At 42.6% G+C, this 25,886-nt stretch overlaps 1 protein-coding gene across 1 annotated transcript in view; it reads left to right on the top strand.

Annotated features, from left to right (window-relative positions):
* Positions 1-25,886, top strand: part of RBFOX1 (RNA binding fox-1 homolog 1) — a 2,506,415-nt gene that overhangs the window by 2,300,481 nt on the left and 180,048 nt on the right. The window contains exon 9 of the mRNA XM_032144704.2: positions 13,237-13,479. Coding sequence (XP_032000595.2) covers positions 13,237-13,479 — 243 coding nt within the window. The remainder of the gene's footprint in view (positions 1-13,236; positions 13,480-25,886) is intronic.

Genomic DNA, 25,886 nt, shown 5'->3' with positions numbered 1-25,886 from the left:
TTGTCTGATACTGAGAAGGTGCTCGAAGAATACCAGCTGCTCTGGCTGTTAGTTTGTATTAATAACAGGCAATAATAAGGCATTTGCAGCAATTTCACAAACAGACAGGTGAAGCCCTATGCGGCATGCCTTTCCAGCAAGAAATGCTTCAATGCAATGTTAGGATATTCCAATGGGGAAACTTTTTTCAGTAATGCAGGGCAACGATGGATGGTTTTGACTTTGCTCTCAGTGCCCTGAGGTGCTGAGTGAGTCAGAACGTGTCTCACTACTAGTAAAAATGAAGGGACTAGCGTGGGATTCATTTTTTATTCAACAAAACATTTTGAATGCTTTTGTATATGTGTGTGTGTTTCCCTGCATGCGTGTGCACCTCAGACACTGTTTGAGATGCTTGAGGCAACAGTGATAGGCAAAAAAAAAAAAAAAAAAGGAAACCAGATGAGGTTCCTGTACTCATAGAGTTCACAGTCCAGTTGGAGATGGACACCAAAATGTGTATATAATGTCATACTTTGACAGGGGTTTTAAATGGTAAGACAGGGTCCTCTGAGACCATGGAAAAGTGAGAAACTCCATCTTCCTAAGTGCCTGATGCTGTTGGTTGGGAACTTCACTTGTTCTGGATGTCACTAATTTTTTAAGGGCTAAGCACATATTTCTCTTTGGAATTATCACCTCAGAAGTGGCCATATCCAGGTCTCTGACTTGTACAGAGTACCATAAATATTTTATTGTCAGCGACTTTTAAAGAGTTGAGAAAAACAACCTCTCCATTGCCTTCTGTAACTCCAAATAGAAAATCAGGATGGAACATTTTGCAAACATGACACCTCCTCACTGCAAGTCGACCGCCCACTCTGTTGGCTTCTGTTTCTGGGGCTGGTGTTTGTCAGCCATGGCAAGATGGCTTCCATCCTCTCTCTGTGCTTCCCTACTGAGCCGCGGAAGTGAAATGAGACAAGTTGCTTTGCAGGAATCTGTAACATGGATTCTGTCATCTTTGTTGTTTGTTGGATTTTATGAATTATGGCTTCAGCACAACTTTAGAGTTCTTTGTTCAAGAGATAATTTTCTGGCCAGGTGCGGTGGCTCACACCTGTAATCCCAGCACTTTGGGAGGCTGAGGTGGGTGAATCACCAGGTCAGGAGATCGAGACCATCCTATCTAACATGGTGAAACCCTGTCTCTACTAAAAATACAAAAAATTAGCCGGGCGTGGTGGTGGGTGCCTGTAGTCCCATCTACTCGGGAGGCTGAGGCAGGAGAACAGCTTGAACCCAGGAGGCGGAGCTTGCAGTGAGCAGAGATCGCCCCACTGCACTCCAGCCTGGGTGAGAGAGCCAGACTCTGTCTCAGAAAAAAATAGTAATAATTCTGTAAGCTGGCCTAGTTACCAGAACAAAAGTTTATATGTTTATCTAAATGAGGTCAGATCTGAATTCATCTCCAAGTATTTAAGAACATACAATGTAGGATTCTGACAGATTTGGGTACCTAGCACTAACAAGTTGTGTGAGCATGAACAAGTAATCCCACCTAGCTTGAAAAAGAAGATAAAAATACCTGGCACATTGGATTCGTGTTAAATGAGGTAATGTAGGCAAAGCTACTTTGTTGAATTTTGTATGCTTGGTGCTTAGAACGATAATCAGTTCATAATTGGTGTGCAAGAAAAGATTTCTTTTCCTTGTTACCACACATCATCGTCACCATCACCATTATTACCATCACCATCATCATCATCATCACCATTATTACCATCACCATCATCATCATCATCACCACCATCTTCATCTTTATCTTATTATGGATTCAGTAACAAGAATTCTTCAATGAAGACTCATAATAAGATTATGTTAAAATTCTGGTTCTTTCCCTCACTAATGTACTAGATCCGCCTGTTGGAAAGTGTTTTCCAGTTGTTTAGCACCTCAGTTTTCTTATCTGCCAAAGGTACCATAATGAGGTACGTGATCTGCCAAAGGTACCATAATGAGTTTAGTATTCACTAAAGTAGGTTAGAGTCCAACACACATCACTTCTTCCTGGGTTTTCCAGAGGAAGAACTTCACTGGACTGGAAGGAGGGCCAATTTTATCCCCACAATGGGACATATGTGCATACAGGACTTTCTAGATTATGAAATACATTCCAGTAGATTTTTCCCTCTAAAGCATCGTAAGAGTCTCACTGTGAAGAATAATATATATTACTATTTATATTTTATGAATAAGGAAACTGGGTCACATAAAGGTTGAATGACTTGCCAATAGGTTCACCATTATGCTCTTGATGCCTCAATATTTGACTTTGATTTCATAGTCACAGCATTAAAAGGTTAGATAGTAACACTAGAAATTACCTGGCCTATCATAGTGTTTTTCCATTTATTTATTTTTACCACAATTCATAAAAGATTTTACACTCTGAACCCATTCCTCCACATAAAGTTTTCATGAAACAATACAAACTCTTAACTATTTTATTCTTCTCTCATGTATGTCTATTATTTCATTTAAAGAATGTTGGTATGATGATCCCCTACATGGGTCTTACAGCCTAAGAGATCAGGCTGACAGAATAAAAAACAGAGAACATTTTTCTCCAGGATTGTGTATCAGAACCATCTGGGGCAACTTTTGACAGTGCCCATCCCTGAATCCCACCCTCAGGGATTCTGAGGCAGTAGGTCTGGTGTGAAGCCTTGGGACGTGATTTTATTTTTTTGAGACGAAGTCTCGCTCTGTCACCCAGGCTGGAGTGCAGAGGCGTGATCTTGGCTCACTGCAAGCTCTGCCTCCTGGGTTCACGCCATTCTTCTGCCTCAGCCTCCCGAGTAGCTGGGACTACAGGCGCCCGCCACCACACCTGGCTAATTTTTTGTATTTTTAGTAGAGACGGGGTTTCACCATGTTAGCCAGGACGGTCTCGATCTCCTGACCTCGTGATCCACCCGCTTTGGCCTTCCAAAGTGCTGGAATTAAAGGCATGAGCCACCACGCCCGGCTGGAATCTGATATTTTTAAAAGAATACATAAGGAACTCATGCTCCACTGACTAAGGACCCACGTTTTGTTGCATCTATCTGATTGTTTCCACCCGAAACTCTTTAACTCTTTCTCTATTTAAGTTTTTTTTTCTTTTCTTTTTGAGATGGAGTCTCACCCTGTCACCCAGGCTGGAGTGCAGTGATGCAATCTTGGATCACCGCAAACTCCACCTCCCGGGTTCAAGCGATTCTGGTGCTTCAGCCTCCAAAGTAGCTGGGATTACAGGCAACTGCCACAATGTCTGGATAATTTTTGTATTTTTAGTAGAGATGGGGTTTTAGCAGGTTGGTCTCAAAGTCCTGACCTCAATTGATCCGCCCGCCTTGGCCTTCCTAAGTGCTGGGATTACAGGTGTGAGCCACCGCCCCCCAGCCAGTTGTTTTGTTGTTGTTTGTTTTTGAGTATTTTTTCCGTTATTCCCTAGGACATTAATGCTCTCACCAGGGAATTGTCCGTCTTGGTCTTGTCTCTCTTTCCCAGGTTGAAGGACAGAATTTGGCTTCTTAGTTGAGGACAAGAGCTTATGGTTTGTGCGAATGGCTGCTGTCGTCTCATACTGAGCTGGAGTCTTGTGAGACAGGGCCTCTTGTCCTCTGTGGTTGTGTGGTTAGCGAGGGGAGCTGACACATCCCTTTAAAGAACCTGAAAGGGCTGCTTGTTTTAACTCTCACTCTGTGATGCATTGCAGAGATCCCCAAAGTATGATTGGAAATGGAAATGTAAGGACGGGCACAAATACTATGCATCCAGATTTTCTTTCCAACCTTGAAGAGCTGGGAATTAAAAAAACCTCGCCCAGAGGCCACCTGAACTAGAACCTGCAAAACAGACAAGCAGAAAGGTTGAAGTCTTCCAGGCGGTCCCTTCCACCCTCACCTCCTCCTCTGTTATACAATTTAATTACAATTTTAATCACTTCAGAAACCCCATCCATTCCCTCCAGTTGGGGAAGATCTCTCTTTCCATAGCAAGGAGCCTTGGTGATAAGCAGCTATCTGTAGGAAGGGTGGATGGGACTCTCAAAACCTCTCCCTTGACAAGCAAGAAAGACATGAGCAAATAATAACTGAAATTGTTTTGACATTTCACTCTGGTTGTTGTAGTTTTCATAATAAAGGAAGAACAAAGTACGTGCAGCTTTAAATAAAGAGGCTGCATTTGGCATTGATGGGGGATTTCACTGGGGAATTTTTTGTATGAGTTCTTGTTTTTGCTCACTGGGAGAGAGAAGAAAACGATAAGCCATGAAAAGACAAACGTCCAAGAAAAGGAGAAAGCAAGACCCCTGTACTTTTTCTTCATAGCATTTATCACTACTGGAATATTGTGGTCATCTTAGTATTTATTTTTTGTTTCTTGAAGTCTGCTCCTGCCCTTGACTGTAAGGTCTGTAGGGACAAAGATGGTTTTGGATTTTGCTTACCATTCATTAAATGTGAATGAATCAATTCATTTACATAATGCATACTATGAGCCAAGCCCTGTGTGTGTGTGCGTGTGTGTGTGTGTGTGTGCGTGTGTGTGTGTGTGTCTGTGTGTAGTTTTTGGTGATTTGATTTTTAATTAGATCCTTACAATAATATGGTGAAGCTACTCATTATTGGTCCCATTAAACAGAAGCAAAAACTAGTGCCTGGAGTATCACAATAACTTGTCTAAGATTACACAGCCAGTCTGCAAAAGAGCTGGATTTCAAAATCTTCCGAGTCATCATCAGTTATGATATTTTTAAGATCGATTTGCAGTTCACCACACAGCTTTATTACAAATTCATGCTCTCTGATGTACTCAGTATTTTTAAAAATTTACCTATTGCTATCTCTCTATCTCTTTAAACTTTTGTCATCCTTCCTCTATCTCTTCCCTTTTATCCCTGAATGTTTGCCCTCCCCTCTTAAGAAAAAATAAAAGAAGATAGTAGCAAGCTCCCTGCTGGATTTTATAACTTTGCATACCATATATTTAGTTTAGTAATGAAAAATTCCAGCTCCAGGTGATGCATAGAATCGCATTTCTAATGTTTTTTAAACAGCTATTAATGTGGACGAGCACTGGGTTGTGTGTGTTTTTTTTTTCCCTTCCTCCTCTATATAATCATCTGCTCAGTGGTGCGCTGTGAAACTGAGTGTAGGAGCCAGAGGAGGAGCAAGCTGTGATTGATGGGCCAGGCCTTGCTGGCAGAAAAAGTCCCATCTGGGTTGGTTTTGGGAGCAATCAGATGTTGAGGGGGAGGTCAGCCAGGCAGCCTCAGCCCCCCACCTTCCTCAACACCCCGATCATCCACACATTGCACAGTGCGCACACCCTCACTCGTAACTGAGGCGTGCTTGGGGCAGATGCTTTGTGGTGTGGGACAATAACAGCTGCTAAGTTTATGGAGGAGAAAGGAAGCAGGATGGTGCAGCAGGTATTTTTTTTTTCTATTTAATCTTTCACTCAAAATTGTGATTTGAATGAAGCTGAAAGCTTTTCTTGCGTTAAGTCCGTGCTGTCGGTGATACGTAGCTTGCTCCTCGAATCATGCCCGGGGAAAGGAGAGGAGTTTTGGTGAAGAGAGAGAGAGAGAGAGTGTGTGTGTGTGTGTGTGTATGTGTGTGTGTGTGTGCACGCTTTCTGCTTGATGTGTGGAACTGAGCTGATGTTAGAACCAGCAGGTTAATGGTGTCCTTTTGCATTTTTCTTCTTTGTTTCAATGCCCCTAGGGCATGATGCAGTTTAGCTCTGTTCAGTTCTGCACAAGAGGGTTTCTCTGAATATGCGCGATTTCTTGCCAGAGAAGTGGCGTAGGCCATGCTCCTAAACTAAAGTAAAACAAACTGTCAGCAAGACTGAAAACTGCAAGCAACCATCAAGAACGGATAGTTTTCCTCCAGTGAGTCCCTGCTGGTGGGGGATCCCATTGCAGCAGCCGCTGCCTTCCTGGGCTGTGTGGGCATATGCGATCAGCTGGCTTATTAGATTTTGACAATTCCTGTGCATTTCTTCATTGTAAGTGTTGACTTTAGGCCAGAGGAGGTTCTCCACAGCAGGAAATAAACTGGGGACAAATAAATTCCAGATGCAGAAAGGGAGGGTGTGCTCAAGAAGTTTGACTATAAAGGTGGGGGAAATACAGGCGTGTGAGTGTGCACACACACATACCCACACACGAAAATACTTGCCTATTTTAAAGTCCACCTGGACGGCTATGAGAGCAGGTACTTTGCCTTCTCAGTGAAAGTCAGGTAGTTACATGGAAAAGAATAGACCCATTTCATGTTCGGCCACTTAAAGACTGTTTTTCAGTTGAAATATGGTTTGCATTCGATTTTGAGCCGAAAGGTTTTGCAAAGCCTGACTGGCTACCACTCTTGGTTCTCTTATTAGTTTCTCAAAACTACTTTGTTAAACCACTCAGGGCAACAAATGGGAGAAAGGCAATGTCTTGGGGAAAAAACAACAACAACAACAAAAACAAAAAACTCTCTCATCTTATTTTCTCTCTGACTCTGTCACCTGAGTCCACTTCAGAGAGAAAATTCAGGGTTCAGGATATTTTAGTGACCAAAGAAATTCTCTGAGCATCAGAAGAGTGGCCCTCTGATTGTGTGCATACAAGAGTCGACACACTACGCTAATAGATTACAGTGTTTGTCTTAAAATAGCAATGATAGCCGGGCTATTTCATGCTTCAGTAAAATATTTAAATGGAAATGACTTTTTTTTTTTTTTGCTTTTAGGGATCAGACTTGGTTGCATTTTAATAATCCTTTTGCTCTTGGTAACTGGAGTGAAAGCTCCACGTTGGGGTGTTTTAAGTAATGACAGCTTTCCATCATCCTGCTGTCGTTGAGTTGCTCTCGTTGACTGAGAGGTTTGGTGACTGAGGACAAGGAAGTTTCTTCTCCGTTTATCCTAATAAATGTTTATTTCAAGCTTCTAGTCAGTTGTGCAGCAGCAATAGTGAGTCTTAAAGCATGAGATCTTGGCCTCCTTTCATCCTCCTTTTGTGTACTGAGCAACAACTCAAGAAAGTCCAGGCCCCGAAATTAAACGTTAAGTTTGCAAAAGCTCCTGAAGCATTTGCTTGATGATGTGGGGAACACTTGTGAGGCAGATCATCCTGCCCATCAACTAGGAACACCCACAAGCATCCTGACTCTGCAGATACCAGAAGCTGTCTGATCATTCCACTTATTTAGGGAAAGGTGGGGGTTTGGTATTGGAGTAGAAGAAAAAAGGCAGCTTCTGCAAATGAGGGAATGTCTAGCCAGAATGCTCCAAATAATTTTGCCTGTCACTGTCCCCTCCATGAAGTTGGCTATAGCTTCCAACCCAGGAGCCTATTCGCGTGCCTAGGATTTGCTGTGACCTGGAGTGGAAAAGGTGCCCTTAATGTCAATGTATTTTTCCAGAAAATACATTTCAGCCAAGCTAAGAATCCAGGAATGTCACTAGGGAGGAAACAGACATCTCTGGAGCCATTTGAAGGTGAAAAATAATTCCATAGGAAGTACAATGGTCTTAATTAAATATTAGCTGTAATTAGCCTAAAGTGCAAATGTTGGGAATATTAATTAGGGTCTCTCTGGAACAGCTGTCAGTGTTAATAAGTAACTGTGCAGGGTCCCGCCAACATCTGTTTGAGAACTCCAGGCACAGGATGAAATCTGGAGCCCCATGTTCCTGGATGCTAACTGCACGCTCCTTGGCTACCATGGACTCAGTCCCTAGAGCATGGCTCTCTGTGTTTGCCAGAATTGCACAACTCATGGTAGAGGTGGGTGGTTTGCATTGGCACCAGTGGTGCCCCCAGCTGGCCCTTGCGTTTCCTCGGATAGCCTCAAAGCATTTCAAAGTCAGGCCTCAGCCTTGAGGTATTGCAGAAGTTTCCCAGGCTGCTGCCCCACTCCTTTCGAATGGTCACCCACCTAACCTGGCCGTTGGAATTGCTGGCATATTTGAATCAAATACCGTAGTCCCTGGCTTTCTCACAGGGATTAACACACTAACAGCTAAACACAGGTCCATGGTGTATGTGATAGACAGAGAATTGCTTATTTAAAAACAGGAAGTGGACAGGCGCGGTGGCTCACGCCTGTAATCCCAGCACTTTGGGAGGACAAGGTGGGTGGATCACTTGAGACCAGGAGTTGGGGACCAGCCTGGCCAACATAGTAAAACCCCGTCTCTACTAAAAATACAAAAAAATTAGCCTGTCATCTTGGTGGGTGCCTGTAATCCCAGCTACTTGGGAGGCTGAGGCAGGAGAATCACTTGAACCTGGGAGGCGGAGGTTGCAGTAAGCCGACATCCTACCATTGCACTCCAGCCTGGGTAACGGGAGCAAAACTCTGTCTCAAAAAAATAAAAATAAAAATAATGAGTGAATGAATGAATGAAGTGAACTCCTCACCAGGTGATTCTCTTGCTAGATGAGAAATGCCTTGGTTGAACTCTTGGCTTCCCTAACAACTACCTGTGACTGTGACCTCGAATAATTATTTCCCAGCTTTGGTCTGGAGCATCTTTGATGACAAGGTAAATTGAGATTAGAGATGCATTGCATGCAAAGTAGGGATTCTCGACCTTGGCACTATTAATATTGGGGGCGGGACAGTCTTTTGTGGTTCAGGGCAGTCCTGTAAACGGTAAGATGTTTAGCAGCATCCCTGGCCTCCACCCACTAGATGGCAGTAGCACATCCTCCCTCATTTGTGACAATCAAAACTGTCTCCAGTCATTGCCTAATGTCCTGTGGGGAGCAGTGACAGCTCTGTAAGAACTACCGGTATGAGATGCCCAGCACAGTGCCTGCCACCTATTTTTCTTCTGAGGACACATGAGGAGAAGGGGCTGCTTTTCATGGAAGTCTGAGGCCATCATGAACCTTCTGCTCATAAGCCCACTTATGCAGATTTAAAGCCTGTGTGCATGTGAGTTTACAGGTCAAAGATCTGCTGATGGAAAGGAAATTCCCCAAAAGATTGTGACTCACTGTTTTTGCACCATTTTCATTATTGCCAGTCTCCAAGTCTAGCTATCACCCCTCTTTGGTTTGGAGAGAATACAGCCCCTTTCTCTCTCTTTCTACTTCACTGCCTGCTTTATTTCCTTCCCCCAACTATTTATGCAATAATGGCTTCTTAACTGGTGATCCCATATCTAATGACATTCTGCCACAGCTATTAGAAAACATTTTCCACAAAGGACCAGATGATAGATCTTTCAGTCTTGGTGGGCTGGGCAGTCTCTGCCACAACTGTCCAACTCTGCCTTTGTAGTACAAAAGCAGCTACAGACAGTAAATAAATGAGCATGGCTGTGTTCCAATAAAACTTTATTTACAAAAACAAAATTTGGGCCAGGTTTGCCTCATGAGTCATTTGCTAGGTCCTCTCTTCATCCCCATACCCTATCTCCTGCTGCCAGACTAGGCTTTACACAACCCAGAGGTCATTTTTCAAGTACATACTCACTTGGCAAACATTTATAAATGTCCACTTTGCAGCTAGTATGCTGTTGGATCGCGGAAATGGGACAGGGAATGTGGCACAATGTCCTGTTTTCAGGGAGCTCACAGACAAATAATCAGGCTGTGCCAGTGCTTGGTGCTGTGTGAGCTGTGGCCACCAGCTGCAGTGGAGCACAGGGGATGGGCAACTGACTGGGTTTCAGCATCAAGGAAAGCCTGCTGGAGGAAGGACTCTTGATGCGGACTGAAGGAAGAGTAAGGAGTAGCTGCGCAAGGGGGTAGGTGAGGCTTTCCAAGCTGAGGGGCAGTGAATGTGAAGACTTGATGGGGTTGAAAGGATGGAGCTCTTCTCCCTTAACTGACCGTAAGCTTCTGGAGGGCATGACCCTTCTCTGTTCAATACAGAGATAGCTCGAAGTCTACAAGGAGCCTTAGCTCTTTTGCAAGAACTAGTAGGAATGGGCCACTTTTCCTAAGCTTGTTCTGCACTGATGAAAAGCCCCAGGGTTATATATGTTCCTGGTGAAAGTATCTTCTGCTGGAGGTGGAGGAGGGAAGACTTTGTCTTCATATGATCATTGTCTGTACCACTGCTTATGTGATTATTCTGTGCTTCCCTGTAAGAGTTTACACAAGTCTACCTTTCAGTTCAGAGATGGACCAGGTAGAAGGTTGGGGAGGCAGAAACAGACCTTTGAGCAGAAGCTGCCTCTGGCACGATGAATTTCTCATCAGATGGTTCCCAAGATCCCAACATTTCTGGGGCTTTTCATCACCCATAGAGAAGTGGCATCGCTATGAAATTTCTGTACAGAAGGATATGTTCCTTGAACAGCCCAGAAAAAGAAAAGATTCTAGTTTAGTTATAAAACAGCAGAGGTTTTTTTTTTTTTTAATTAGTCAAGACCCTTTTGGTTGTAAGTAACAGAAAAAGTAGCTTAAAAAAATGAGACAAAGGGTACAAAGTGTCAGTTTTGCAAGACAGATACATTCTGGAGATTTAAGTACAGCATGGGAACAAGAGTTAAAAATACTGTATTATATACTGGAAATGTGCTAAGAGGATAGATGTTAAATTAAATCTCACCACACACACAGACACACACACACACACACACACAAATGGAAATCATGTAGAAGTGATGGATATGCTAATTACCTGGAACGTGGTCACTTCACAATGTATACATATGTCAAAACATCAAGTTACACACCTTATATGTATAATTTTTATGTTAATGATATCTTAGTAAAGCTGTTAAAATATAGGACATTTACTGACTTGTGTAACTAAAACAAACAGGGATGGTGCTAACTGTGGGTAAAGCTGGATTCAACACTTCAAATGATGTCACTGGGACCCAGTAGAAACCTCTCTGTTCCTCAGTTTCTTCTCTTCATTTTCCTCTAGGTTGGCCTCACATGTAGGCAGGTCCCCTTCAAGTGGCAGTTCTCTTTTGTTGTTGTTGTTGAGACAGAATCTTGCTCTGTGGCCCAGGCTGGAGTTCAGTGGTGCGCTCTCAGCCCACTGCAACTTCCACCTCCCACATTCAAGTGGTTCTCCTGCCTCAGTCTCCGAAGTAGCTAAGATTATAGGCATGTGCCACCATGCCTGGCTAATTTTTGTATTTTTAGTAGAGGCAGGGTTTCACCATGTTGCCCAGTCTGGTCTCGAACTCCTGACCTCAAGTGATCCACCCACCTTGGCCTCCCAAAGTGCTGGAATTACCGACATGAGGCAACATGCCCAGCCTAAGTGTCAGTTCTTGGCAGCTCCAGGCTTATGATGTTTTTACAGCTGCCAATCACAGTGGAAAGAGAACTTCTTCCCCAAAACTACAGCAAAATCCCAGGGTGACTGGGACTCACTGGTGTGACTAGGGCTTAAGGCACTAATGGACTCACTAGATAGATGTGCGTGAACCCAAATCCATGGGACTATCTCAGTGGGACCATCTGATTGGCCAGGCTGGTGTCCTGTGGCTCATCTCGCAGTGACTAGGAGCTGGGTTCAACTCTATCTGCACCATACAGGCTGAGGGTAGGACTATCCCCCAGAAGGAAACTGGGGTCTTGTTGGAGAAACAGGAGTGGAGACAGACCAGCAATATCACTGCATGTCTTCTGTGGCTTCCCAAGGATGGACAGGGTTAACTGCACATGGATAGCAACTCAGCCTCAGCATAGGCACACCCTCCATGGCCCCAGTGCTATGGGAAAATGTTAGAAAGAGAAAGAAATGCTTGTGCCCTTTTGTTTCCAGTGGCACAGACATTTGGAGAAATTTGTCTGGAGGAGGGAAGAGCCTGATGGGAATGTTTTTACTTGTAAAATGTTTAAACTTATCCTAAGCTTAGTTCTCTTCCAAGTGTCATCTTTAACATTCTAATTAAGGTCCCTTCTAAACAAATGCACCAGCTCTGTGTGCTGCTCTGAGAACAAACTTTTTTTCCCCTCTCTTCTTTATGTCATCATGTTTTTGCTGCACTCAAATTGCTTTAGAGAAAGAGGATTTCAGATGTTGGTGGCGAGTACTGAAGAGATAAGGAGAAATTCTGATATTTTTGCCCTAGTATCATTATATGAGGGCTAAAGTCACATCTAATTGACCACAGACAACGGGAGAGGCAGCTATTTGGTGTGCTTAATTGCTAAGTTTTCTTCCTCTCTCTGTCTTTCTGACTGTATGAGCCCATCTCCTGACACCATGGAAAATTTAGACCTTTGGGTTACAATTTCTTAGGCAGTGTGTGTGTGTGTGTGTGTGTGTGTGTGCGCGCGCGCGCGTTGTGGTAGCACTGTGGAGGAGGAGGTAGAGAGAGAGAGATGTTTCCTGAAATGGAATCGTTTGAATTCAGGCTTTTGTTGTGTGTGTTTTTAAAATTCTTCTGAGTTGGCTGTAATTGTCACACTGCATGTTTTGCCTAGATCTGAAGAATGAATTGTTATATAATACTCTGTGCTCATAAAAAAATAAGGCAGGGAGGGAGAGGCATTGACTAATGAGACTAAGAGTTAAATCCAATATTTTCCTGAAATGCTTACGACGGGGATGTCAGAGAGGACAATCTTTGTCCAAATTAGGCCCTGAATTTTTATCAGCTGCTTAATTTTGGCACTGGGGACATCTCACACACACACACACACACACAACATAACACACAACCACACAGACACTGGGACCATTGGAAGGATACTCCCTCTTCCCATTATGTAAGCCAAGTCACATAAAACTTTGATTAAATTCAAATGCCTACATAAATTGTCTCTCCTCTCAAGAACACACACGTTCAATTTAATCTCTCTTGGCACTTTAAGTATCAAATCAAGGTTCTGCTGTCACTGCGGACAACTAAATGCTCACAGCTTCCAAAATGGGAATGAAATAAAAAGGATCTGCCAGAAAAAAAAAAAAAAAAACTCAATCTATTAAGGCACAGACCCTCATGTCTTTGAATGCTAGGCTGGGTGGCTTGGAAAAAGCAACTTTGTCTTTCTCTTTCCAAGCCTCAGTTTCTGCATCTGTAAAATGGGGAGAAGTGATGGTTACTGTTTCCTTATAGGGTCTAGTGAAGATGACCTGAGATTGGTCCATCTCAGGCTGGTGGCTCCACGGTGACCCCTAGAAAGTACGCAGTGCACGATCGTCCTGGGATCTGGGAGGAAGGTTTCTGTGTGGTGGCTCCTTATGATGTTCTCTCCCTCTCTCCACCTTTTTGATTTTTCAGGGTAATCAGGAAGCAGCCGCTGCCCCTGACACAATGGCTCAGCCTTACGCTTCGGCCCAGTTTGCTCCCCCGCAGAACGGTATCCCCGCGGAATACACGGCCCCTCATCCCCATCCCGCGCCAGAGTACACAGGCCAGACCACGGTTCCCGAGCACACGTTAAACCTCTACCCTCCCGCCCAGACGCACTCCGAGCAGAGCCCGGCGGACACAAGCGCCCAGACCGTCTCCGGCACCGCCACAGTAAGTGGACGTGTTTGCTACGGGTGGGAGGTGATGGGGAGGCGCCCCAGCGCTGGTAATGGCAGCAGGGTTGCACCCCCATCTACCCAGGGACTCTAGTCCCTAAGCCCACCCTCATCATAGCAGCTTCCTGAAGTTTACCTCATTTCCATGCGTTCATTCTTAGCGTTCATTTAAATCAAAGCGTTTTTTCATTAATTTCATTTATTTGTAAAGGGGCACATTTATCAATTTTCTATTCCTATAGTTTTGCCTTTCTAGAATGTCATCCCAATGAAATCTCATTTTTTTTCAAAAAATTTTTTGATGTAAGGTAATTTTTTTTTTAAGTCTTTATGGAGGCTGGGTATGGTGGCTCATGCCTATAATCCCAGCACTTTGGGAGGCCGAGGTGGGAGAATCGTTTGAAGACAAGAGTTCGAGAATAGCCTGGGCAACAAAGTGAGACCTCATCTCTACAAGAAATTTAAAATTTAGCTGAGCGTAATGGTGCATGGCTGTAGTCCCAGCTACTTGGGAGGCTGAGGTGGGAGGATGGCTTGAGCCCAGGAGTTTGAGGCTGCAGTGAGCTAAGATTGCTCCACTGAACTCCAGCCTAGGTCACAGAGTGAAACTCTGTCTCTAAATAAACAAAAATAAAGTCTTTGTGGAATTATAATTCACATACCATAAAATTAGTATATTTTTAGCTGTACAATTCACTGATTTTTAGCATATTTACAGAGTTGTGTGATGATTGCCGGCATCTAATTTCAGAACATTTCCATCAGCCTAAATACAAATCTTGTGCTCCTTTACTACTTTAGCTATTCCTCATTCATACCTCAAAGCTCTGAACGTGGCTTCTTTACCTTAGCCTAATGCGCTTGAGATTCATCCAGGTTTGTGGTGTTTGTCCCTGGTGTCTTCATTTTTATTGCTGGACCAAAGGGCAGGGGCTGGAAAGGGGCAGGGTAAGAGAATTTTGATGAATAAGGGAACTGTCCTTTATCTTAATGGTGATGGTTACATGACTTTATACACCATAAAGGGTAAATTTTATTGCATACAAATGATCAAATGGATTAGAAACAGGCATGTGAACAACAGAAACATTTTATCATCACTGTAAATGAAAACTGGTGTTTGGACCATTGATCAAATATAACTCTAAACAAAAATAGTTATAGTAAAATTAAATAATGTTCATTTCTGTGCCACCTAAAGTAATCAGGCATACCACAAAACCTATATGGAACATGCATTTGGGATCCTTTTTCTGCAGAATTCTTTAGAAGCTTGGACACCCCAATCCTCTCGTCTGGAACATTTTTTAAGTGTAAGGCAATTCTGCCTCTTTGTCCTGTCCCAGGACCTCAGGAAAGCCAGTATTTGTGAAGAAGTTTATGGCTTTGAAGCGTGATACATTTCCGATGATAAAAGAAAACACTGACTAACTTTGCTACTTGCCACCTATTTCATTTGTAGGCTAGTTTTGAAGATTTTTTTTTTTTTTTTTTTGAGACGGAGTCTCACTCTGTTGCCCAAGCTGGAGTGCAGTGGCGCGATCTCGGCTCACTGCAAGCTCTGCCTCCCGGGTTCACACCATTCTCCTGCCTCAGTCTCCTGAGTAGCTGGGACTACAGGCGCCCACCACCACGCCCAGCTAATTTTTTGTATTTTTAGTATAGACAGGGTTTCACTGTGTTATCCAGGATGATCTCAATCTCCTGACCTCGAGATCCGCCCGTCTCGGCCTCCCAAAGTGTTGGGATTACAGGCGTGAGTCACCGCGCCCAGCCTAGTTTTGAAGATTTTTTTAAAAAATAGTATACATTCTGAAATTTTTAGTTGTCTTTCTCCCTTTTTAATTTATTATGGTAAAATACATATAACATAAAACTTAACCATTTTAATCCTGTACACATTTCAATAGTATTCAGTATATTCACAGTGTAGTGAAAACCACCACCATTATCTAGTTTGAGAATGTTCCTAGCACCCCAAAAGGTAACCCCATACCCCTTAAGCAGACACTCCCCATTCTCCCTCTCCCCAGCCCCCGGCAACCCCCAGTCTGCCTTAGAGATAGCTTTTTGTGTCTGGCTTCTTTCTCTTAACACGATGTTGTCTAGGTTCATTCATGTGGAGTATCCCACTGTATGGATAGACCATGTTTATTTATTCATTAGTCCGTTAATGGATATTTGGGTTGTCTCCACATTCTGGTTCTTCTGAACCCTCCTGCTGCCGACTTTTTTGTATTTAGTTGCTGTGCCTTAGGCATGGGCCTGTTAAATGAGTTTGCTGGTTCAGCAGGTGTTTGTTGCCTTTGCGTTGACTACCAGGTGGTAGTGATGGGGATGCTGTTTACTGTTTGTTGGCTATTTTGTGATAATCAATAGTAGTAATGCCTGGATAGGTTATTTTCAGATTTTGAAAGAAAGATCAATAGTAATGCCTGGATAGGTTATTTTCAGATTTTGAAAAAAGATCCAATACTTAAAGTGCCAAGAGAGATTAAATGGAACGTGTGTGTTTTTGAGAGGAGAGACAATTTATGTAAGCATTATTTATTAAACTGCTGTGGAAATTTTATGTATTTATTTATTTACTCACAAATATTTATTAAGCTTCTACTCTGGCCAGGACTCATACTAGCTGCCATGGTTGAACCAAACGAAATGATCTTTACCTCTTGTAACTTAGTATGAGAGGTAGAAACTGAGCATGTGGCAAATAGCATGTGTGATAGATGTCTTAAGGAAAATATGGGTACCGTAGGAAAATTAAAAAAGAACAGAGGTGCTACCTGCAAACGTGTAGTCTGGGAGCATTTCTTTAAGGAGATGATACTTAAGGTGATAAGCCAAAGCATATCAGGCAGAGGGAATACCACAGTCAAAGGTCCTAAAGTTGGAAAGATCTGGGCTCATGCAAAGTCCTAAGAAGAGGCCAGTATGTTTTGGGCATGGTGAAGAGGATTTGGAGGTGATGTGGCAGAAGATGAACTGGGAGGAATTAGCAGGGATTCGACATCCTGCAGGCCTGGTGGGTCCGATAAGGGGTTGAAATTCCACGTTGTAAGCAATGGGAAACCATTAAAAAGAGCTTAAGCCAGAAGAGTTATGAAATGAGACATAAAAAGAAAGGGTTAGTGATGCCGAGCTTAAAGGAAATTTAATCTGGTTGGGGAGTTGAGATGCTCCACATCTTTGCCCTGCAGAAAGAACGCTTTAGAGATCAACACAATTGAATTTAAATAGCGTGTTGGGTGTCCACAGTGCCCCAGGCACTGCAGCAAGATAATCTGATGTGCAGACAAGCTCTCTTTCCTTGGAGAGCCTTAGGAGAATATAGGATATGTTTTCTGTTAATTAAGATAATGTGCCAAATTCTAGCATATAGGTTTTCACAGCTTTTATCTATCATGATGACAGCAGGAGAAAACATTTTCAGAATCATAGAGGGTTATACCTTTCAGAGTCTTCTGGTTACAGGAAAGAGAAAACTCAGTAGGAAGTGTGTTGGCCCATATGATAAAAAGTCCAGGCGGAGGATGGGCACAGCCTGGTTTTTGGAACACATCCATCAGCTTCTAATGGGAAGCCACCCTGAGTTGGCTTCCTCGTCCTCACCTCAACTCTCTGGCTCTGTCCTGCAAGTTCAGGCCCCAGTCACCACCTGTGAAAAGCTCTTGGATTCGTCCCATATGAGCCCTCTCATGGGAATCAATCTCCATTCCTGGCTTGCATGGTGTTATCTTCATTCAGTGGCTGAGGCTGGTACTGAGTGTCCCAGCCCTGGGGTCACTGAGGAGCTTCATATCCAAACACATAGAATGAAGACCGTTTCATCAGAGTTCATGATAAGATGCCTTCAGAGCAAATCATTAAAGAAACTAAGTAGACAGAACCTGGTCAGAGCTAAAGGTAGCATGGTGAGCCTTTTGTATGAAGAAGCTTGAATTGGTGTTCATCAAGAGTAGGGAGTGAAGAGAAAGACAAGGACAGAATATTGGAGAGCTCATGGGCTGGAGTTTGAAGGAAGAGGAACTATTGAGTAAGACATCAATGGGATGTTGAGATTGGGCGTTCAACTGGTTGAATGTTGGGCTGTAGAGCCTGGAGGGTACAAACTGAGAAGACATTATTGAAGTGACAGTTTGGATGTCTTTAAAGACCTAGAAGACAGTAGTTTTGCTAGAGTGGTGGAGAGAGATGCAGAAGGGACAAGAGTTGAGGAATAAATGGGATATGTTGGAGTGGGTGGGCATTGCCCATTATAAATAGTTGGAGTGATGAAGAGAAAGAAGAGATTGCATCTGAGAAGCAGAGAGGTCAGAGAAAGCAGTTGGTAGGATAGTTGATTTAGAGTCAACTAATTTATCCCAACAAGGTCCCTATGTGGGGTGCAAAAGACGGGAAGAAAGAGATAGGGAATAATGGTGCGGGAAAGAAAGTGATGAAGTGTTTTATAGGAGATAAGAAGGAATAGGATCAAGAGTATTCAGATACCGTAGGTAGTCTAAGAAAAAAGAAACCACTTTTTAACAGCTTTGTTGACATACAATAAACTGTATATATTTAAAGTATACACTCTGATACCTTTTTACAAATGTACCTGCATGCACAACCATTACTGCTATCCACATAATGAATTTGTCCATTATCTCAAAGTCTTTTCTTGCTCTTTTATGATCCTCCTCTCCTCCTTCTTGTGTCATCCCCAGGAAACCAGTGGATCTGCTTCTTTTGCTACAGCTTAATTTGCAGTTTCTAGAATTTTATATCAGTAACCTCAAACATTATGTGCTCTCTTTGTCTGGCTTCTTATACTCAGTATCATTATTTTTAGATTCATCCATATTGTTGCATGTGGTTGTAGCTCCTTCCTTTTCATTGCTGAGTACTATTTCATTGCGTGGATATGCCACAGTTTATTTCTCCATTTACCTATACATGGGCATTTGGGTTGTTTTTCATTTTGGGTAATGGAGAAATAAATCTGGTGACATTTGGAAGTACTTCAATTTTGAAACAGAAGAGAAGGAAGGGTGAATGTGTGAGGATGCAGAGAAATTTTCAAGTCAAGAGATAATGTGAGGAGTTCCATCCACATTGCCTTCATTTTTTCCATGAATGGAGGCAGCATCATCAAAGGAAGGATTCCTGAACTTGGGCAAACGTGTCAGAAATCTGCCTTAGATAATTCCTAGAGTATTTGAATGGCAATGGATGCCCAAATTTGGAGAATGTAAATGTATGGTGGACCGGTTAGCTGTCTACTTTGTCTTCTCCAGCAATGTTTGGATGGTGCACACTCTTAGAGGTAGGATTTTAAAGGAAAGACAGCCATTAGGGGTTGAAGCAGGTGGACTTTGGGGCTGATCCTGAAGGAAGTTTTAGGACTTATATTCTGAACTGGTATTGGGTAAGTGAAGGAATCATAAAGGAACCATCTTGTTTTTTGTTACAAACAATTACATCTGTATACTTATCTCTGTTTGGCCAAAAAGGAGATGCTACTTTTCAGTTATCCTTTCCTGATCTACACCAGCAGAATGTGGTCTATGATAAGGTTACTTCAAATTGTCTCTTCCTCCTCCTACATTTATTGGGTGCACCTTGTCTTCACTCCAGGTTCTGAATTTCCTGCGGAACGAATTTAACCTCAAAGTGGGTCAGAACTATGGTTCTCCCAGCCCTATATCCACGACCCTGTATTTGCACAAAAAGTTACTATTGAGAGATACCTAAGTCATTCCCCATAGGATAGTGCTGTACCTGGAATAGCTCTAACTCTTCTTTGACATATGTATCCATGATGCTTAATATCATTCTAAGGACATCGTTGAGGCCATTATTTCTTTGAGAAACTAAGTACTTTTGGGTAAGAGAAACCATCCATCCATCTGGTGGACTCCAAGAACATCTAATATATGCACATGATTTAACACAAAGTGTAGAATCTGTAAAAGGGAAGGAGGATGCACCCAGAGCTCCCAACCAGAGCTCAGTAAAATGCAGACAGAAAAGACTTACCAGGCCATCCTTTTAGTTCCCCACGGGCTGAGATGAGTCCCTGCAGGCCTTTTTTTCTGCTGAATTTCTATTTCATGTAGGCCTCCAAACATGTCATGGATCACATTGCTGACAGAGCCAATGCTGTATTATATTAGATACTGTTCCTGACAAGGTATTTTACTCTTGACATATTATCATTAGAGATTTGCAAGTGGTGAATTCTCCATGTATCTCCAATAGCAACTTAACTTCTATTTTTAATGCTTCTGCAGTCTGTTGAAAAGGCTCCCACCACTTTCCCACTAGCTCTAGGCCCTGATGGGAGAAGGAATGTGGGTGCCCCAGCTAGGTTCCTGAGCTGGAGGCTCTACTGACAGGGAAAAGAACTATTTTAAGAGCCAGGTTCTTCTTTGGTCTCAGCCGCTTCCCACTGAAGTGTTAACTGTGCCTCCAAATTTCCTTAATACTTTTAGGAAGATAAGATACTGGTTTGTGATGGTGTCCTGTTCTTAACCCTTTCCATGCCAGTTCTGATAAAATCACTAAGGTATAGGGAAAACTTGTTCAGGGCATTCCTTTTGACTAACTAGCTATTATTATTATCATCATCAAAGCAATTCATGCTTGGGGTTTAAAAAGCCAGACATTGGAAAAGGATATAAAATGAAAAGTAACATGTCCTAACACCCACAACCCAAATTCTTAGTCTCTCTGCCAGAAATGAGTTACTAATACCTTATATTTCTTTCCAGAAGTGTTTTATGCAAATACAAGCATATGCCTGCTTGTCCTCTATCTCTATCTTTATCTCCCTCTATCTCTATCATCTGTCTCTAATTCAATCTTTATATCTTATAAGTACTCACTATTTCCATTCTCAAAATTACAGAATTGAAATCTAAACACCTACTTCGGCACCCCCTTTATATCTCAGAGATTATTCTGTATCATATTTAGGGGTTCAATCATTATTTTTGTGTGTGTATGTGTGTGTGTGTGTGTGCATTTTTGTGTACAGAAGTATCCTAATGGTGGAATTTAGGATGTCTCTGGATTTAATCTTCTGCTGTTGATATTTACCATGAGGCTACAGTACAGAGCTAGGTACAAAGATTGCTGTCTGTCTCTGTGTGCCTCTGGGTGTGAATGGCTAAAAGGTACATGGACTTAAGATGTGGACATTGATCAATTACCCTACAGAGAGCTTGCACCGATGTGCACCCTCATGGACAGAACCTAAGAAGGCCTGACACCCACACCCTTGCCCAACCCTGTGCGCTAGCCAACTCTTGGCTCATGTCCCTGTGGACTCTGTGTGTTTGGGTGTGGGTATCCCTCTCTTTGACAAAAGAAAGTACTTTTAGAATTGTTGGGTGTCTGGGAGAAGAAAAATTGAGGTGTTCTGTCATTGGTTGAGGCCTCCAGTGATCCAAAGACCATGCTAGGCCCTCTTTTGGTCGCCATCTTGTTTTGTTACATCAACCTTTTAAATGCTGTCAGAATCCCACCAATAAAGGGAGAAAGAGTTGAAGATGCTTTGAGTTGGGAATGGTGCAGTTGAGGTCCTCACCCGTGTCTTGTCTGCCTGATGTTAAAGTCCAGGCTGTTTCCCCAGTCTCCAGCTGTCTTCTAAAATAGGGGTACCCAACCCCCAGGCCACAGATCAGTACTGGTCTGTAGCCTGTTGGGAACTGAGCTGCACAGCAAAAGGTGAGTGGTGGGTGAGTAAGCCTTAACACTTTAGCTCTGCCTCCTGTCAGATCAGCAATGGCATTAGATTCTCAGAGAAGCGTGAACCCTGTTGTGAACTGCACATGTGAGGGATCTAGATTGTGTGCTCCTTATGAGAATCTAATGCTTGATTATCTGAGCTGCAACCATTTCATCCTGAAACCATCCTCCCTGCCCCACTATGTCCATGGAAAAATTGTCTTCTACAAAACTGGTACCAAAAAGTTTGGAGACTGCTGCCCTAGAGGTTCTCTTGGCCAATGGCTTAGAATTCTCATGAAGATTGGTTTCTTCATGGCTGCCCTCTAACTTAGATAAACAGGTCAGTTAAGACCTGGCCTCTGGACTTGACAAGGTTTGACCCTCTATTCTGCTTACAAGTGGAAAGAGCTCAAGCTGGCCATTGAACGTCTCTGCTCTTATTTTTTCTATTACTCCCTTCCTCGGCTGTAACCCTTCTCCAGATCTCCTCCCTCTTTTCTTCTAAACAACTATCAGACGATGGATTACAGAACAACAGAGTTCTTTTCCTTTGAGGAGGGTTTACGCCTCATGTACTTACATTGAAAGTTTGGCAAAATAATTGAAGGTTGCCATGTCTAAAAATAGGGTGAATAGTTACATCTAAATGAGAATCAGGAAAAAGTCTCAAAAATCATAACTTTTGCTTATTGAATGTCAGACTATATTTTAAGCACTTTCCATGCACAATCTCAACTAATCTTGGCCCTCCGCACCACGTGTGAAGTGTTATCATCCCATGTTGCAGAAGCAGAATCTGAGGCAAGTCACTTACTGAAGGTCACTGTGGCTGAGAAGCAGGAGCCAGAGCTCAAAAACAGGCAATGTCAGACCAAAATTCTTAAGGGCTAGAAGCCCAGAAGGCATCCCCCAGGCATGCCCAGCCACACTGGCTTCTTTTCTAAATAGAATGCTACTGCAGAAAGGAATTACTCATTTCACCCTGGGGAGGGCCACAGCAGACCCAAGCCTGTGCAATATTACAGACTCCGAGTGTGCTCTTGTTTGAGACCTGCGCCTTGAGCAAACTCCAATAACATATTTCGGTGGCTTCAAAATTGTCTTTTCAGATGACAGTGTGACTGAGCTGTTTTGTCAATACCAGTTCTATTTTCCTAAAATTCACATTTAATTTGAAGACATGGGTACTCTCTCTTGTTTCCTTAGGAGCCTGAGCACTATGCTTCTCACTCCCATGTATTCTCTGCAATACATGGCCGTTGGCTTTCAGGATAAACTGAAGACCTTTATTACCCAATACCATGGCTATTTTATTATTTTAAAGACGCTGGTCATCAAAAAGTGTCTAGTCCTGGAGAGCCAAAATGAATGATTTATCCCAACTTAGGATAACTTGGACAGGAACAGGATATCCCTAAGCATCAAAGACCCATGTGTCTGTTGTTCTTTATTGGACTGGGGTTTCAGCCTCGGATTTTGGCAGAATTGGAGGTTGTTATGACAGGTGAAAAAAAATGCCATCGGTTAAATATCTTTAGATATTATCAGGAGAAGCAGAGTAGAATCTAGGTACAGAGCTTGACATGTTCATTCCCATTCTGACCCAGAGTGGGACCATAGGTGTGTTACATAACTTCTCTGAGCCTGTTCTTTTTTATACATGAGGCTTAGAGTTGTTGTGAAATCCTAATACAGTAATGTCTATGAAGGTCTTAGCACAATGACAAGCACATAGTAAACATTCTACCAGATAGACCATCATAATTATGAGATAATTACAGTACCCATAATGAGAAATCAGAGTGGTCTCCTTCGTTCTGAATTCTTCATTAAAAATGTTTTATCCAGGAGAATACATTCATCATAAGAATTGTGAAATTTCCTGTTTCAAGAGTCAAACTAAAACTCCAACTCCGAGATTTATTTTAAAGGTAATTTTGTATTTAATGATTTATAGACAAATAGTTTTCAGTCACTCATGTTTTAGTACAAACTATCAGTACAAGCTGTTCTTGGTCTAAGTCTAGGTCATGCACAAACAAAGTGAGATTCATTAGAGAAGGAAATGACTGAAGTTTTGTTTTTAAGACCCGAGGACATCTTGCGTTTGCTAAATGAGGAATGCTCAGGCATATTCTAAGGGTTTGATTTAATGTTTCCTTAGGGGGACTTCACTGGCATATTTCCATTGCAAATCTTGCAGCCATCTGACAAGTTTCATCGTGACTTTGTCTTCATTTGGTGCTTTGTGCTTATTCATACCTGTATTTATTGTCATCAATTTACCCTCTCAGGATGACTAAGCAGTCTCTATCTTTATATTTGGTTAGGTCCTTCAAACACCTAAATCTGTCCTTTCTGTAGCTTATAGAGACTGCTATACAAATGACTGATGTAAGTGTTTGAAGGACCTAATCGCCTCTGCATAGCTCATAGCCCCATTAAGCAATTTTATTTTATTTATTTATTTATTTATTTATGTGAGAGAGGGGTCTCACTCCATCACCCAGGCTGGAGTGCTATGGCACCATCTTTGCTCACTGCAGCCTGAAACTCCTGGAGCTCAAGTGATTCTCCTGCCTCAATAGCTGGGTACTGAGCTCAGTAGCTCGGTACTGCCTCCTGAGCAGCTGGGACTAGAGGTGTTTCCAGTGAACTTAGAAATAGGCATTAACCTATTTTCTGGGCAGTATTTGGGTCATGCCTTAGTCAACAATCATTTTATGTCCTTAATTCATGGCCATATAGTCTTCAGGTGCATAGTAAGTTCCTATGAATTCCATGCAATTTTTGAATTCAAGGCTGGAAAAAGAAGTTGGCTATTCTCTGTTAACAGAAGATTGAGGGATGGCTCAGCCAGAACCTTGCAATGCTAGAGCTGGGAGAGCCAAAGAGTTCATCTACTCTATCTTCTCATTGCAGATATTTAAAAAGATCACATAAGTTATGGGTTCGAAACATAAGGCCAGGCACAGTGGCTAACACTTGTAATCCCAGCACTTTGGGAGGCCAAAGCAGGTGGATCACTTGAGACCAGTGATTCAAGACCAGCCTGGCCAACATGGTGAAATCCTGTCTCGACACAAAAAGTACAAAAATTAACCAGGCATGGTGGCAGACACTTGTCATCCCACTGCTTGGGAGGCTGAGGCAGGAGAATTGCTTGAACCTGGGAGGCAGAGCCTGCTGTGAGCTGAGATCATGCCACCACACTCCACCCTGAGTGACAGAATGAGACTCTGTCTCAAAAACAACAACAAGAACAACAACAAAAAGAAAACTCAAATACTTTCACATCCAGGCAAGTAACATCCATGTTTACAGAGATTAGCTTATGTTGGAGACATTGGCAAAACAAATTTTTAGTTTTTTCCATTAAGGTAGGCATTGTAAAATTACAAGCATGATGGTATGCAACTCTTTGGTGGGGACCCTGTAGTAGTTTAGCAAACAAATTGTCTGTCCCCAGGATGTGGTCCCTATCCATCCATCCAATCATTGCTATTTTGGATTGTTAAACCACTATTGTAACTTCATTGACATATTTCCACTGTAAATGTTTAGATTTCTTTCTTCTTAAGAATAAGCAGCCATTTTATTTTTCTGGGTTCTCCTGTTCACTACTGTTTTATTTATTTTTGTTATCTGTCCAGCCTCTGAAGATACTGAATTTATAACTTCTGACTTAATCTTGGAAACTTTTTTGTTTTTTAGCAAGAGTTGAATTTAGGCTGGGCATGGTGGCTCATGCCTGTAATCCCAGCACTTTGGGAGGCTGAGACAGGCAGATCACTTGACGTCAGGAGTTCAAGACCAGCCTAGTCAACCTAGTGAAACCCCATCCCTACTAAAAATAGAAAAATTAGCCAGCCGTGGTGGCGGGCACCTGTAATCCCAGCTACTTGGGAGGCGGAGGCAGGAGAATCACTTGAACACAGGAGGCGGAGGTTGCAGTGAGCTGAGATCATGCCACTGCACTCTAGCCTGGGCGACCGAGTCAGACTCCATCTCAAAAAAAAAAAAACAAAAAAAAACTGAATTTAGGAACCTGAACGCTTTAAGGGAGACTGTATTTCAGGTTCATAAAAGAGACAGCTTGGATGCTTCAGTGTGACAGTGCAGAGATTCATAGAATGTTAGAGCTTGAAATGACTATCTTATCTTTTACAAACGATGCTCAGGTTCAGAGAGAGAAAGTGACCTGCCTGAGTCACACAGTGAGTATCACAGCAGAACCCAACATAAGGAAGTCCTAAGAGAAAACTTCCACTGTACCATGCCCTTCCTCTGCCTCTATCTCCTGGATTCTACAGCCATTTTTAAAATACACATACCTGGGGTTATCTCTGCATTGAAATAGACAAAGTCCCAATGACACTGCCTTTAGAAGCACGCTGAGCTGTACACTGTAAGTCTCTGTTTCTCTTTGCTATCCTATTTTGGTTCCTAGCCAGAGGTTTCAGCCACGAGTGGGCCTCATTCTCACGAAGACTTCCAGACTTCTTAAAAAAATAAATAAATAAATAAAAGTCTTCATCTTATCTAGTTCTCCCCTGCTGCTCCTGGTGTTTATATCAGTGGGTCTGTGTGAATTCAGCAATGTCATGCATTCCTGCCAGCTCCAGTCCCAGTCATTACTTCTGGGTCAGGACACTAACCAGGGGGTCTGGGTTTCTTCCTTTGCATCCC

The sequence above is a fragment of the Hylobates moloch genome, unplaced genomic scaffold (assembly GCF_009828535.3).
Source record: "Hylobates moloch isolate HMO894 unplaced genomic scaffold, HMol_V3 SCAFFOLD_23, whole genome shotgun sequence".
In the NCBI taxonomy this organism is placed as follows: domain Eukaryota; kingdom Metazoa; phylum Chordata; class Mammalia; order Primates; family Hylobatidae; genus Hylobates; species Hylobates moloch.
The sequence above is the reverse complement of the archived record's forward strand: the minus strand, read 5'-3'. Positions and strand labels throughout refer to the sequence as shown.